General features: G+C 42.4%; 2 protein-coding genes and 1 pseudogene across 3 annotated transcripts; 1 reads left to right on the forward strand and 2 right to left on the reverse strand.

Moving 5' to 3' along the window:
- Positions 1-363: 363 nt before the first annotated feature.
- Positions 364-1135, forward strand: LOC311105991 (hemoglobin embryonic subunit alpha-like; the record flags this gene model as incomplete). The annotated part of the gene is made up of 3 exons (XM_084148246.1): positions 364-497; positions 603-810; positions 1007-1135. 3 exons carry the CDS (start codon positions 364-366, stop codon positions 1133-1135), a joined length of 471 nt encoding a protein of 156 aa, XP_084004372.1.
- A 2440-nt stretch (positions 1136-3575) lies between these two features.
- LOC311105927 (hemoglobin subunit beta-like) lies at positions 3576-4699 on the reverse strand (annotated as a pseudogene). The gene is made up of 2 exons (XR_014615222.1): positions 4225-4699; positions 3576-4115 (listed from the first exon to the last, which is right to left on the reverse strand). The product of XR_014615222.1 is annotated as a hemoglobin subunit beta-like (transcript).
- A 1972-nt stretch (positions 4700-6671) lies between these two features.
- On the reverse strand, positions 6672-7526 carry LOC311106013 (hemoglobin embryonic subunit alpha-like; the record flags this gene model as incomplete). Its single annotated transcript, XM_084148279.1, has 3 exons — positions 6672-6800; positions 6992-7199; positions 7432-7526. The coding sequence occupies 3 exons, from the start codon at positions 7524-7526 to the stop codon at positions 6672-6674; spliced, it is 432 nt and encodes a 143-aa protein (XP_084004405.1).
- Positions 7527-14517: the final 6991 nt, after the last annotated feature.

Below are 14517 nucleotides of genomic sequence, written 5' to 3' on the forward strand. Positions count from 1 at the left end.
CAATCAGACATATTCCAAAGACCATTCCTTATAAAACGTCCTTCTTACTATATGCATGATATCATAAGAAGCATAAATACATTGTTGCATCATGCATAATGTAGCCTTTAGATTCATGACAATTTGAAGCATGATTGTTCAGTTTTTCAGCACTATCGTCATTACACTTAAACATACTGTATATCCGTGCATAAAGGTTAACATTTGTGATTGATCGTAATGAAATAGGGTTACATTGATGATACATGACTAATGGTTATCACCAAACTCTATATTGTGTACATCCAATGACTTCCAGTTGAAGGTGGAGCTAACCCAAATAGTTCTTTAGATACCATATAAATACTCCCAGTGTCCACTCTTATGGCACCAGCAGTATATTGTGTCATAGAAACCGCTAGAATGAGTCTCACAGCCAAGGACAAACAGATCGTGACAGCCTTTTTTGGAAAGGTGGCTGGCAAAGCAGATGACATCGGAAATGAGGCTCTCTCTAGGTAATGACATCATTATATGTTGAACGGATTGTTTTGTAACAGAGTTATGAGGTGCATTTACCCACGTTAAATCATATTACATAATCCCATTTTTTTTATTTCCAGGACCCTGGTGGTGTACCCCCAAACCAAGACCTACTTCTCCCACTGGTCGGACCTGAGACCCGGCTCTGCTCCCGTCAAGAAGCACGGTCTGACGGTCATGGGAGGCGTCCTGGATGCCGTGACCAAGATCGACGACCTGGCCGGAGGTCTTCTGACCCTCAGCGAGCTGCACGCCTTCACGCTGCGTGTGGATCCCGCCAACTTCAAGGTGACTAAATAACTTACTGAATCAATAAAACGATTCACCCTTTCTCAGTATATCACAGCGGCAACCGTGTCCAAATGTAAGTCCTATGTATGTATTTTGTGAAAATCCAATTGACTCTTCAGAAACACTATCTTTCGCATATGGACTAGGCCTAAAACGCTTGATAATAATGACTCTATTCCCTCTACATCCACAGATCATCAACCACAACATTATGGTGGTGCTGGCCATGCTGTTCCCTGATGACTTTACTCCTGAGGTGCACGTGTCTGTGGACAAGTTCCTCGCCAAGTTGGCCCTGGCCCTTTCCGAGAAGTATCGTTAAAAGGCAAGAAGATACATCCTCTCGGTTTTCTGTGTTGATCATAAATTTGCACATGTTGTATGATATGAATCATGGAATAAAAAGACCGCCCTCAAAAACTGTTTATCTTGATAGTTTTTTATTTAAATGGAAAGCGGATTTGTGTGGCGAGATAAGCCAGGTTTAGCATTACGCATCAATTAAACATGACACAAACACCGCCACTGTTTGGGCCCCACAATGTGTATCCCAAACGCTATACAGTGCCTTCGGAAAGTATTCAGACCCGTTTACTTTTTCCACATTTTGTTATGTTACAGCCTTATTCTAAGCTGGATTAAATAAATAAAAAATCCTCAGCAATCTACACACAATACCCAATAATGACAAAGCGAAAACAGGTTTTTAGAATTTTTAGCAAATGTATTAAAAATAAAAAAACAGAAATACCTTATTTACATAAGTATTCAGACCCTTTGCTATGAGACTCGAAATTGAGCTCAGGTGCATCCTGTTTCCATTGATCATCCTTGAGATGTTTCTACAACTTGATTGGAGTCCACCTGTGGTAAATTAAATTTATTGGACATGATTTGGAAAGGCACACCCCTGTCTATATACGGTCCCACTGTTGACAGTGCATGTCAGAGCAAAAACCAAGCCATGAGTTCGAAGGAATTGTCCGTAGAGCTCCGAGACAGGATTGTGTCGAGGCACAGATCTGGGGAAATGTACCAAAAAATGTCTGCAGCATTGAAGGTCCCCAAGAACACAGTGGCCTCCATCATTCTTAAATGGAAGAAGTTTGGAACCACCAAGACTCTTCCTAGAGCTGGCTGCCCGGCCAAACAGAGCAATCGGGGGAGAAGGGCCTTGGTCAGGGAGGTGACCAAGAACGCGATGGTCACTCTGACAGAGCTCTAGAGTTCCTCTGTGCAGATGGGAGAACCTTCCAGAAGGACAACCATCTCTGCAGCACTCCACCAATCAGGCAGTTATGGTAGAGTGGCCAGATGGAAGCCACTCCTCAGTAAAAGCCATGACAGCCCGCTTGGAGTTTGCCAAAAGGCACCTAAAGACTCTCAGACCATGAGAAACAAGATTCTCTGGTCTGATGAAACCAAGACTGAACTCTTTGGCCTGAATGCCAAGTGTCACCTCTGGAGGAAACCTGGCACCATCCCTACGGTGAAGCATGGTGGTTGCAGCATCATGCTGTGGGGATGTTATTCAGCGTCAGGGAGACCAGTCAGGATCGAGCGAAAGATGAATGGAGCAAAAGTCTCTGAATGTCCTTGAGTGGCCCAGCCAGATCCCGGACTTGAACCCGATCAAACATCTCTGGAGAGACCTGAAAATAGCTGTGCAGCAACGCTCCCCATCCAACCTGACAGAGTTTATGAGGATCTGCAGAGAAGAATGGGAGAAACTCCCCAAATACAGGTGTGCCAAGCTTGTAGCATCATACCCAAGAAGACTTGAAGCTGTAATCGCTGCCAAAGGTGCTTCAACAAAGTACTGAGTAAAGGGTCTGAATACTTATGTAAATGTTATATTTCAGTTTTTTATTTTTAATAAATTTGCAAAAAAATCGAAAAACCAGTTTTTGCTTTGTCATTATGGAGTATTGTATGTAGATTGAGGAAAACATTTTTTTAAATCAATTTTAGAATGAGGCTGTAATGTAACAAAATGTGGAAAAAGGTTGGTGGAGTTTTATAAACATCATGCAGACACTGTTAATTTAGATTTCAACGTTCTGATGTTCTTAACTTGTCAAGCCTCCAACGGGCCTCCGCAGTGCACACAGGGAAGTAATCGCCATACCTCTAGGCTGCTGTAGCCTACATATTTATTTGGTTTGTCATTCTATCGTTATTTATGGAATTTCTGTGGTAGTTAAATATAGGCTAATTTATTTAGAATTGATCAGAATACATTTTCCATGTATTCTCAAATTGAAAAAAGTGAGGGAGTGCCGCTCCCTCGCGCTCCCCCAGCACTACACACCTGCTTACTTGTGAAGCCAAGGCAGCTGCACAGCACTATTTCATCAATACATTTGTTAACTTTTTTGGAGGCCAAAATAATTTTTTTCTTTAAAGAAGTAGTGCACTGTAGTGCATTAGCGGTAGCCTCTTCCCCAAAGGGAGATGATAAGTTGACCCCATTCGGCCCCCCTCATGTCTGTTTTCACATCTGTGTGAAATTTATTTTAGGACAATATTTGTGCTTTTGGTTGGACAGAGAATTGGGTGCTTTGGAGGCGTACTAGTAGAAATAAGTTGCACAACTTTTAGGCTTATATAAACCACAAAAAAATATGTAGGCCTATTGACGTGGACCTTTCATTTGTTTAAAATAGATGTTAATCTAGGCTACACATGTTGACAAACGAACACATAAAGTAAGCGATAAAAAATACATTTTGGATTTAGCACTTTATTTGTCCTTCAGAACCGATACAGCTGTTTTGATACATTCAATGAAGGGCGCCGGAAGTTGCTCTGTTTCTGTTGACGCAAGCAACGCACGCTCTAGTGGTACTGTCTGCCCAGGGAGCTCACCACGACCGCCAGGAACTTCTGGAAAGCGCCCTGGACATCAGCGGTGAAGTCAGCACCCATTCTCGCAGCAACGACAATAGTCAGGCAGTCAGCCAGCAGCTGCAAAAGAAAGGAGAAAATGGACATGAAAGAAACGCATTCTGCCACACTATTGTAATAGATAGGCAAGTAGAATGTAACCTTGTGAAGTAGAAAAGGAGAACTAATTTACTCTGAAATTGTCGGGATCCACGTGCAGTTTCTCGGAGTGCAGCACGCTCAGTTCTGCGTAGGTGGCCTTGATGTTATCCATGTTCTTGACAGCCCGGTCCAGTCCGTGCAGGACGGTCTTTCCGTGAGCGGCGACCATTGGGTTTCCCTGGATGGCAGCGGCATTGTACAGGTTTCCGAAGTTACCAAAATACCTCTGGGTCCAGGGGTACACGACCAGACACCTGTAAGTGAATAATTGTATTATGAGTGACTGCATTAATCATATAATATGCACGGTGTTCAATGTAACTGTAGGCCTATTTTTAAGGAGGTATGACAAAGAGCAAAGACCTGGAAAGAGCCGCGGGGCCCACGTCATCGTAGTCCATCTTCCCAAAGATCCTCTGGATTGTTTCGCGCTCGAAGTCTGTCCACTCAACCATATTGACGTTTGTGAGGTATCACTCAAGATGATATGTACTGTTCATGCTACTGACGGGACAGCTTATATACGCGTTTTGTCTCCACACCGAAAGCCAACTATTGGTTTAGCTGTTTTGAGTGGGCTGGGTTAACAATGGTTAACATGTATAGCCTACTGTAAATTACAACGACCAAAAGGTACAAATCACCAAGACAGTGATGATAGTTCTCATGTGCCCTTTACGCTCATTCAATAATGATCATCATTATTTATCACCAATTCATATTTGAAATTATTTCAGTGGTGTTGGGGGAAATGTGGACAGTTTAATGTCCCTGTGACTGCCGATGTATAGCCAAATAATTCATACTTTTGTTTTCAGAAAGTCAAAAGCCAGCCCTTTATTTTATTTTATATAGGCCTAATAGAACATGCATTTTATGTATATATATTTTTTAATCACTATTTATTTTTTTGCAATAATTTATTTTCCTTTTGTTAATCTACATGTTATGATGATAAAGCTTGTTTTAATTCACAATACCTTTTTTTTATTACACTCTTTTATTGAATCATGTTACGATATCAAGATGTGTGTGCCTATGTTTTTTCAAGCAAGTGCAAGTTTGAGCAATTATTTAATGATTGGTGTATGAAGTTGTATAATATTAAATGGTGCAAACTAACCTATATCTATAAATTACCTCCTGTAGTTACCTCTATACAGTGAGGGAAAAAAGTACTTGATCCCCTGCTGATTTTGTACGTTTGCCCACTGACAAAGAAATGATCAGTCTATAATTTTAATGGTAGGTTTATTTGAACAGTGAGAGACAGAATAACAACAACAAAATCCAGAAAAACGCATGTCAAAAATGTTATAAATTGATTTGCATTTTAATGAGGGAAATAAGTATTTGACCCCCTCTCAATCAGAAAGATTTCTGGCTCCCAGGTGTCTTTTATACAGGTAACAGCTGAGATTAGGAGCACACTCTTAAAGGGAGTGCTCCTAATCTCATTTTGTTACCTGTATAAAAGACACCTGTCCACAGAATTATTTTATTTAAGCAATCAATCAATCAGATTCCAAACTTTCCACCATGGCCAAGACCAAAGAGCTCTCAAGGATGTCAGGGACAAGATTGTAGACCTACACAAGGCTGGAATGGGCTACAAGACCATTGCCAAGCAGCTTGGTAAGAAGGTGACAACAGTTTGTGCGATTATTCGCAAATGGAAGAAACACAAAATAACTGTCAATCTCCCTCGGCCTGGTGCTTCATGCAAGATCTCACCTCGTGGAGTTGCAATGATAATGAGAACGGTGAGGAATCAGCCCAGAACTACACGGGAGGATCTTGTCAATGATCTCAATGCAGCTGGGACCATAGTCACCAAGAAAACAATTGGTAACACACTACGCAGTGAAGGACTGAAATCCTGCAGCGCCCGCAAGGTCCCCCTGCTCAAGAAAGCACATATACAAGCCCGTCTGAAGTTTGCCAATGAACATCTGAATGATTCAGAGGAGAACTGGGTGAAAGTGTTGTGGTCAGATGAGACCAAAATGGAGCTCTTTGGCATCAACTCAACTCACCGTGTTTGGAGGAGGAGGAATGAGGGGTCAAATACTTATTTCCCTTAGTAAAATGCAAATCAATTTATAACATTTTTGACATGCGTTTTTCTGGATTTTGTTGTTGTTATTCTGTCTCTCACTGTTCAAATAAACCTACCATTAAAATTATAGACTGATCATGTCTTTGTCAGTGGGCAAACATACAAAATCAGCAGGGGATCAAATACTTGTTTCTCTCACTGTAAGAGCTGGGCCATTGTCATGTGTAGCAACACCTAACATTCTCATGTAAAGGTTGGGTAGAAAATCTGATCCAAGACCAGTGTTTCTGGCTTATTGATTATTTCATGAAACAATAATCTGGTCTAAATACTGGTAATGTAGGCCTCCAGAAGACAAACAGTAATGACTTATCATATAAGGATGTAAGGTCATATAATGATGGTGATATAATAATGGTAGCCTAATAATGATGATGATGATGAAGGTGGTGGTGGTTACCTATTACTATAATAATGTATATTACTATTGATGGCAATGTGGACCCACAGTGGAGTAGTGGACGTTTTCAACTTTGTGGATAGTGGATATATTTGTGGAATAATTTTACTATCAATAATATAGGTGTATCAATGAAATAAATAAGTAACTAAACATTAAAACACATATAGCCTACAATTAATCACCAAGGACAACAACGTTTCAGATTCGATCGGTAGGATTTATTTATTGCATCTTTTAATTTCAATTGGCACCCTACAAAGATTGTCAAGTGGAAATCTAGCTCCTTGCTTAACGGTACTTCTCAGACAGAGCCAGGGCCAGCTGGGCCAGAAACTTGTCCGTAGCCACGTGCACCTCAGGGGTGAAGTCATCAGGGAACATCATGGCCAGGGTCACCAGCATGTTGTGGTTGAAGATCTTGGGATGTAAAGAGAGAGCAGAAACATTATTAGAAGCATATTTCATGAGTATGTTTCTAAAGATTGAAATCCATTGGGTTTTTAAGCTGCATACATTAAGCTATTACAGTATTCAAGCTTGGACGTTTGCTAATGGAAAAAAGCTACTAGTGAGAAAGAAAACAAGTGCATTTTTAACTATTTACTCACCTTGAAGTTGGCAGGATCCACTCTCAACAAGAAGGCGTGCAGCTCGCTGAGGGTGAGAAGACCAGCACTAAGGTCGTCAATTTTCTCAATGGCATCCAGGACGCCTCCCATGACGGTCCCACCGTGCTTCCTGACCGGGGCAGAGCCGAGGCTCAGGTCCTTCCAGTGGGAGAAATAGGTCTTGGTCTGGGGGTACACCACCAGCGTCCTGGGAGGGTGAAAAAATACGTCGGTTAAGCGTGGCATGTTTATCGTTGTACTATATGACCCCACTCTTTTTACTTGATGTGCATTGGAAAAAGGGAGTTCCATTTACGCGTGAGTTCCATTTTTACGCACTTGTATGTTAAGGAATTGTCAACCAGTTATAAGTAATTCAAAGGTCTTAAATAATTGTATTGATCAATTACTTGTATTAATAATTCAATAATTGTAATTACCTGGAAAGTGCCTCGTTGCCAACATCCTCGGCCCTGCCGGCAACCTTGCCAAAAAAGGCCTTGACAATTGCCTTGTCCTTAGTGGAGAGACTCATTGTTGCTTCAACTTCTTGACTTGCTGCCAACCAACTCAATAGAGCTCACATTCGGGGCCCTTTTTATGTATTGTCTGATCTGCCCAAGCACAATGCTGCTGCCCAGAAACCACCTCCAAAACAGACCCATTGGTTGTCTCTTATCATAGCGGGTAATCTTAGTTGTTTACAACTCATAGCACACAGCCAAGTATAGATAAAATAAGTTATGGGCGTATGGCAGGGTTATTCAAACGTTATTTTCTTCTTTCTTTTAGTGGATTTGTTATTATTCTTTTGATTTGAATGTTATGAATATCGCTAGCAACAACAAAATAAACGAATTTTGAATGACATACCGACAGTAGAAAAGAGGAGTATATCTTATTTTTAATGATGTCAACTATATTTCTCAACTCCAAATATCGAGCCAATTACACTCACTGGAGTATCTGACCTACGCTTTGAAAAAGCACCTGCTAATAGGCTAGTGCCGCAAGTGCTGCTGGCTGCTGTTAAGCTTTCTTGACTTCGACATTCATTTTACCAACCTTTGTTTAACCAGCTAAACAGCTGCTTTTAGCCAAAATGTGTTTGGAGTTACTCATGTGTTTGGAGTTTACACTTCATCTTCCAACTATAACGAGAGAGGTCAAAATAAGGAAAACAATCTACCAAATTATATATACATTGAAGGAAAAAAGTATTTGATCCCCTGCTGATTTTGTACGTTTGCCCACTGACAAAGAAATGATCAGTCTATAATTTTAATGGTGAGACATAATAACATCAAAAAAATCCAGAAAAATGGATGTAACATTTTTTATAAATTGATTTGCATTTTAATGAGGGAAATAAGTATTTGACCCCCTCTCAATCAGAAAGATTTCTGGCTCCCAGGTGTCTTTTATACAGGTAAAGAGCTGAGATTAGGAGCACACTCTTAAAGGGAGTGCTCCTAATCTCAGTTTGTTACCTGTATAAAAGACACCTGTCCACAGAAGCAATCAATCAATCAGATTCCAAACTCTCCACCATGGCCAAGACCAAAGAGCTCTCCAAGGATGTCAGGGACAAGATTGTAGACCTACACAAGGCTGGAATGGGCTACAAGACCATCGCCAAGCAGCTTGGTGAGAAGGTGACAACAGTTGGAGCGATTATTCGCAAATGGAAGAAACACAAAATAACTGTCAATCTCCCTCGGCCTGGGGCTCCATGCAAGATCTCACCTCGTGGAGATGCAATGATCATGAGAACGGTGAGGAATCAGCCCAGAACTACACGGGAGGATCTTGTCAATGATCTCAAGGCAGCTGGGACCATAGTCACCAAGAAAACAATTGGTAACACACTACGCCGTGAAGGACTAAAATCCTGCAGCACCCGCAAGGTCCCCCTGTTCAAGAAAGCACATATACAGGGCCGTCTGAAGTTTGCCAATGAACATCTGAATGATTCAGAGGAGAACTGGGTGAAAGTGTTGTGGTCAGATGAGACCAAAATGGAGGTCTTTGGCATCAACTCAACTCACCGTGTTTGGAGGAGGAGGAATGCTGCCTATGACCCCAAGAACACCATCCCCACCGTCAAACATGGAGGTGGAAACATTATGCTTTGGAGGTGTTTTTCTGCTAAGGGGACAGGACAACTTCACCGCATCAAAGGGACGATGGACGGGGCCATGTACCATCAAATCTTGGGTGAGAACCTCCTTCCCTCAGCCAGGGCATTGAAAATGGGTCGTGGATGGGTATTCCAGCATGACAATGACCCAAAACACATGGCCAAGGCAACAAAGGAGTGGCTCAAGAAGAAGCACATTAAGGTCCTGGAGTGGCCCAGCCAGTCTCCAGACCGTAATCTCATAGAAAATCTGTGGAGGGAGCTGAAGTTTCGAGTTGCCAAACGTCAGCCTCGAAACCTTAATGACTTGGAGAAGATCTGCAAAGAGGAGTGGAACAAAATCCCTCCTGAGATGTGTGCAAACCTGGTGGCCAACTACAGGAAACGTCTGACCTCTGTGATTGCCAACAAGGGTTTTGCCGCCAAGTACTAAGTCATGTTTTGCAGAGGGGTCAAATACTTATTTCCCTCATTAAAATGCAAATCAATTTATAACATTTTTGACATGTGTTTTTCTGGATTTTGTTGTTGTTATTCTGTCTCTCACTGTTCAAATTAACATACCATTAATATTATAGGCTGATCATGTCTTTGTCAGTGGGCAAACATACAAAATCAGCAGGGGATCAAATACTTTTTTCCCTCACTTTATTCATTTAAAAATGTGGATTACTTCTCCTTGCCATTTACACTACATGACCAAAAGTATGTGGCCACCTGCTCGTCGAACATCTCATTCCCAAATCATAGGCATTAATATGGAGTTGGTCCCCCTTTTTCTGCTGTAACAGCCTCCACTCTTCTGGCAAGGCTTTCCACTAGACGTTGGAACATTGCTGCGGGGACTTGCTTCCATTCAGCCACAAGAACATTAGTGAGGTCGGGCATTGATGTTGGGCGATAAGTCTGCATTCCAATTCATCCCAAAGCTGTTCGATGTGGTTGAGTTCAGGGCTCTGTGCAGGCCAGTCAAGTTCTTCCACACCAATCTCGACAAACCATTTCTGTATGGACCTCGCTTTGTGCATGGGGGCAATGTCATGCTGAAACATTAAAGGGTTTTCCCCAAACTGTTGCCACAAAGTTGGAAGCACATAATTGTCTAGAAGGTCACTGTATGCTGTAGCGTTAAGATTTCCCTTCACCGGAACTAAGGGGCCTAGCCCAAACCATGAAAAACAGCCCCAGACCATTATTCCTCCTCCACCAAACATTACAGTTGGCACTATGCATTCAGGAAGGTAGTGTTCTCCTGGCATCTGCCAAACCCAAATTCGTATGACAGACTGCCAGACGGTGAAACGTGATTAATCACTCCAGAGAATGCGTTTCCACTGTTCCAGAGTCGGCGAGCTTTACACCACTCCAGCCGACACTTGCCATTGCGCATGGTGATCTTAGGCTTGTGTGCAGCTGCTCGGCCATGGAAACCCGCGCTTCAGCATTCGGCGGTCTCGTTCTGTGAGCTTGTGTGGCCTACCACTTCGCGGCTGAGCCATTGTTGCTGCTAGATATTTCCACTTCACATTAACAGCACTTACAGTTGACCGGGGCAGCTCTAGCAGAGCAGAAATTTGACGAACTGACTTGTTGGAATGGTGGCATCCTATGACGGTGCCACGTTGAAGGTCACTGAGCTCTTCAGTAAGGCCATTCTACTGCCAATGTTTGTCTATGGAGATTGCATGGCTGTGTGCTTGATTTTATACACCTGTCAGCAACGTGTGTGGCTGAAATAGCCGAATCCACTAATTTGAATGGGTGTCCACATACTTTTGGCCATGTAGTGTACTGTTGTATGTATAGAGTATCATTCGCCTGATCATAAAAAAAGACAAGTGGATATTTTTGGGGGGCTAACTTACTATGGGGGTCCTTGGGCCACCGGTTTGCCTGGGAGGGGGTCCCTGGGCAAGAAAAGGTTGAAGACCCCTGGCATATGGAGATATGGATATTCAATGAAAATGGGTGAACTCACATTCTCAACAGAATGAAAGCAGCAGTCCATAAAATTCCTGCTCCAATTAATTTAGAGTTGGACGCATAGTCAGTCAGGTCAAAGCCTGTGTCACAATTTAAGCTTATACTTTGTCAACATTTTGCCATACCACGACAACACAAGGATTCTCTTTAGACTGTGAATATGTGGTGCTGAAAGGACAGCTCCACTAATCGGTCAGGTAGCAGGATAGAGATAGCGATGGTCAGGGTGAACTTGGTGGTGCTGAAGAACAGCTCCGCCAGTTAGAGAAATCTCACTGATGATGAGGGCACACTTTGTCTCAGCAGCTACAGTTGAAGTCGGAAGTTTACATACACCTTAGCCAAATACATTTAAACTCAGTTTTTCACAATTCCTGACATTTAATCCTAGTTAAAATTCCCTGTCTTAAGTCAGTTAGGATCACCACTATATTTTAAGAATGTGAAATGTCAGAATAATAGTAGAGAGAATTATTTATTTCAGCTTTTATTTCTTTCATCATATTCCCAGTGGGTCAGAAGTTTACATACACTCAATTAGTATTTGGTAGCATTGCCTTTAAATTGTTTAACTTGGGTCAAACGTTTCAGGTAGCCTTCCACAAGCTTCCCACAATAAGTTGGGTGAATTATGGCCCATTCCTCCTGACAGAGCTGGTGTAACTGAATCAGGTTTGTAGGCCTCCTTGCTCGCACACGCTTTTTCAGTTCTGCCCACAAATGTTCTATAGGATTGAGGTCAGGGCTTTGTGATGGCCAATCCAATACCTTGACTTTGTTGTACTTAAGCCATTTTGCCACAACTTTGGAAGTATGCTTGGGGTCATTGTCCATTTGGAAGACCCATTTGCGACCAAGCTTTAACTTCCTGACTGATGCCTTGAGATGTTGCTTCAATATATCCACATAATTTTCCTTCCTCATGATGCCATCTATTTTGTGAAGTGCAACAGTCCCTCCTGCAGCAAAGTACCCCCAAAGCATGATGCTGCCACCCCCGTGCTTCACGGTTGGGATGGTGTTCTTCTGCTTGCAAGCCTTCCCCTTTTTCCTCCAAACATAATGATGGTCATTATGGCCAAACAGTTCTATTTTTGTTTCATCAGACCAGAGGACATTTCTCCAAAAAGTACGATCTTTGTCCCCATGTGCAGTTGCAAACCGTAGTCTGGCTTTTTTATGGCGGTTTTGGAGCAGTGGCTTCTTCCTTGCTGAGTGTCCTTTCAGGTTATGTCGATATAGGACTCGTTTTACTGTGGATATAGATACTTTTGTACCTGTTTCCTCCAGCATCTTCACAAGGTCCTTTGCTATTGTTCTGCGATTGACTTGCACTTTTCGCACCAAAGTACGTTCATCTCTAGGAGACTGAACGCGTCTCCTTCCTGAGCGGTATGACGGCTGCGTGGTCCCATGGTGTTTATACTTGCGTACTATTGTTTGTACAGATGAACGTGGTACCTTCAGGCATTTGGAAATTGCTCCCATGGATGAACCAGACTTCTGGAGGTCTACAATTTTTTCTGAGGTCTTGGCTGATTTCTTTTGATTTTCCCATGATGTCAAGCAAAGAGGCACTGAGTTTGAAGGTAGGCCTTGAAATACATCCACAGGTACACCTCCAATTGACTCAAATGATGTCAATTAGTCTATCAGAAGCTTCTAATGCCATGACATCATTTTCTGGAATTTTCCAAGTTGTTTAAAGGCACAGTCAACTTAGTGTATTTAAACTTCTGACCCACTGGAATTGTGATACAGAGAATTATAAGTGAAATAATCTGTCTGTAAACAATTGTTGAAAAATTACTTGTGTCATGCACAAAGTAGATGTCCTAACCGACTTGCCAGAACTATAGTTTTTTTAAAAGAAATATGTGGAGTGGTTGAAAAACGTGTTTTAATGACTCCAACCTAAGTATATGTAAACTTCCGACTTCAACTTCAACTAGGCCTATAAAACGAACACACAATTACAAAGGAACTGAATTCGGCTTTCAACTTGTCAAGCAATGAGCTCATATTTTGACGATTTGGTGCTCTAACAAGAGGTGGGGGGCACATTGATAAAGGGCATCTATCTATGTCACTGCTTATCTCAAAGGAAACATGCGTCAGTTTTATCACAGTGTTCTGGTTCCACCCTAGTCGCTCAGTTAGGGTGGCACTGGCATGGTATGTATGTACTGCGATTCAGATAATCCTTCAGTGATAGTATGCCCTACGACATACAGTGCTTTCGGAAAGTTTTCAGACCCCTTCCCTTTATTTAAATGTTGTTATGTTACAGCCTTATTCTAAAATGGATTAAATAAATAATAATCCTCAGTAATCTACACACATTACCCCATAATGACAAAGCGAAAACAGTTTTTTTGACATTTTAGCAAATGTATTAAACTTTTAAAACAGAAATACCTTATTTACATAAGTATTCAGACCCTTTGCTATGAGACTCGAAGGTGTATCCTGTTTCCATTGATCTTCCCTGAGATGTTTCTACAACTTGATTGGAGTCCACCTGTGGGAAATTCAATTGATTGGACATGATTTGGGAAGTCACACACCTGTCTATATAAGGTCCCACAGCTGACTGTGCATGTCAGAGCAAAAACCATGCCATGAGGTCGCAGGAATTGTCCGTAGAGCTCCGAGACAGGATTGTGTCAAGGCACAGATCTGGGAAAGGGTACCAAAAAATTTCTGCAGCATTGAAAGTCCCCAAGAACAGAGTGGCCTCCGTCTTTCTTAAATGGAAGAAGTTTGGAACCACCAAGGCTCTTCCTAGAGCTGGCCACCCGGCCAAACTGAGCAATCAGGGGAGAAGGGCCTTGGTCAGGGAGGTGATCAAGAACCCAATGGTCATTCTGACAGAGCTCTAGAGTTCCTCTGTGGAAATGGGAGAACCTTCCAAAAGGACAACCATCTCTGCAGCACTCCACCAATCAGGCCTTTATGGTAGAGTAGCCAGATGAAAGACACTCAGCCCGCTTGGAGTTTGCCAAAAGGTACCTAAAGACTCTCAGACCATGAGAAACAAGATTCTCTGGTCTGATGAAACCAAGAATTAACTCTTTGGCCTGAATGCCAAGCGTCACGTCTGGAGGAAACCTGGCACCATCCCTATGGTGAAGCATGGTGGTTGCAGCATTATGCTGTGGGGATGTTTTTCAGCGGCAGGGACTGGGAGACTAGTCAGGGTTGAGGAAAAGATTAATGGAGCAAAGTACAGAGAGATCCTTGATGAAAACCTGCTCTAGAGCGCTCAGGACGTCAGACCTGGGCGAAGGATCACCTTCCAACAGAACAACGCAGGAGTGGCTTCGGGACAAGTCTCTGAATGTCCTTGAGTGGCCCAGCCAGAGCCCGGACTTGAACCCGATCGAACATCTCTGGAGAGACC

This window comes from Coregonus lavaretus (genome assembly GCF_964263955.1).
Source record: "Coregonus lavaretus genome assembly, chromosome: 2".
Classification (NCBI taxonomy): domain Eukaryota; kingdom Metazoa; phylum Chordata; class Actinopteri; order Salmoniformes; family Salmonidae; genus Coregonus; species Coregonus lavaretus.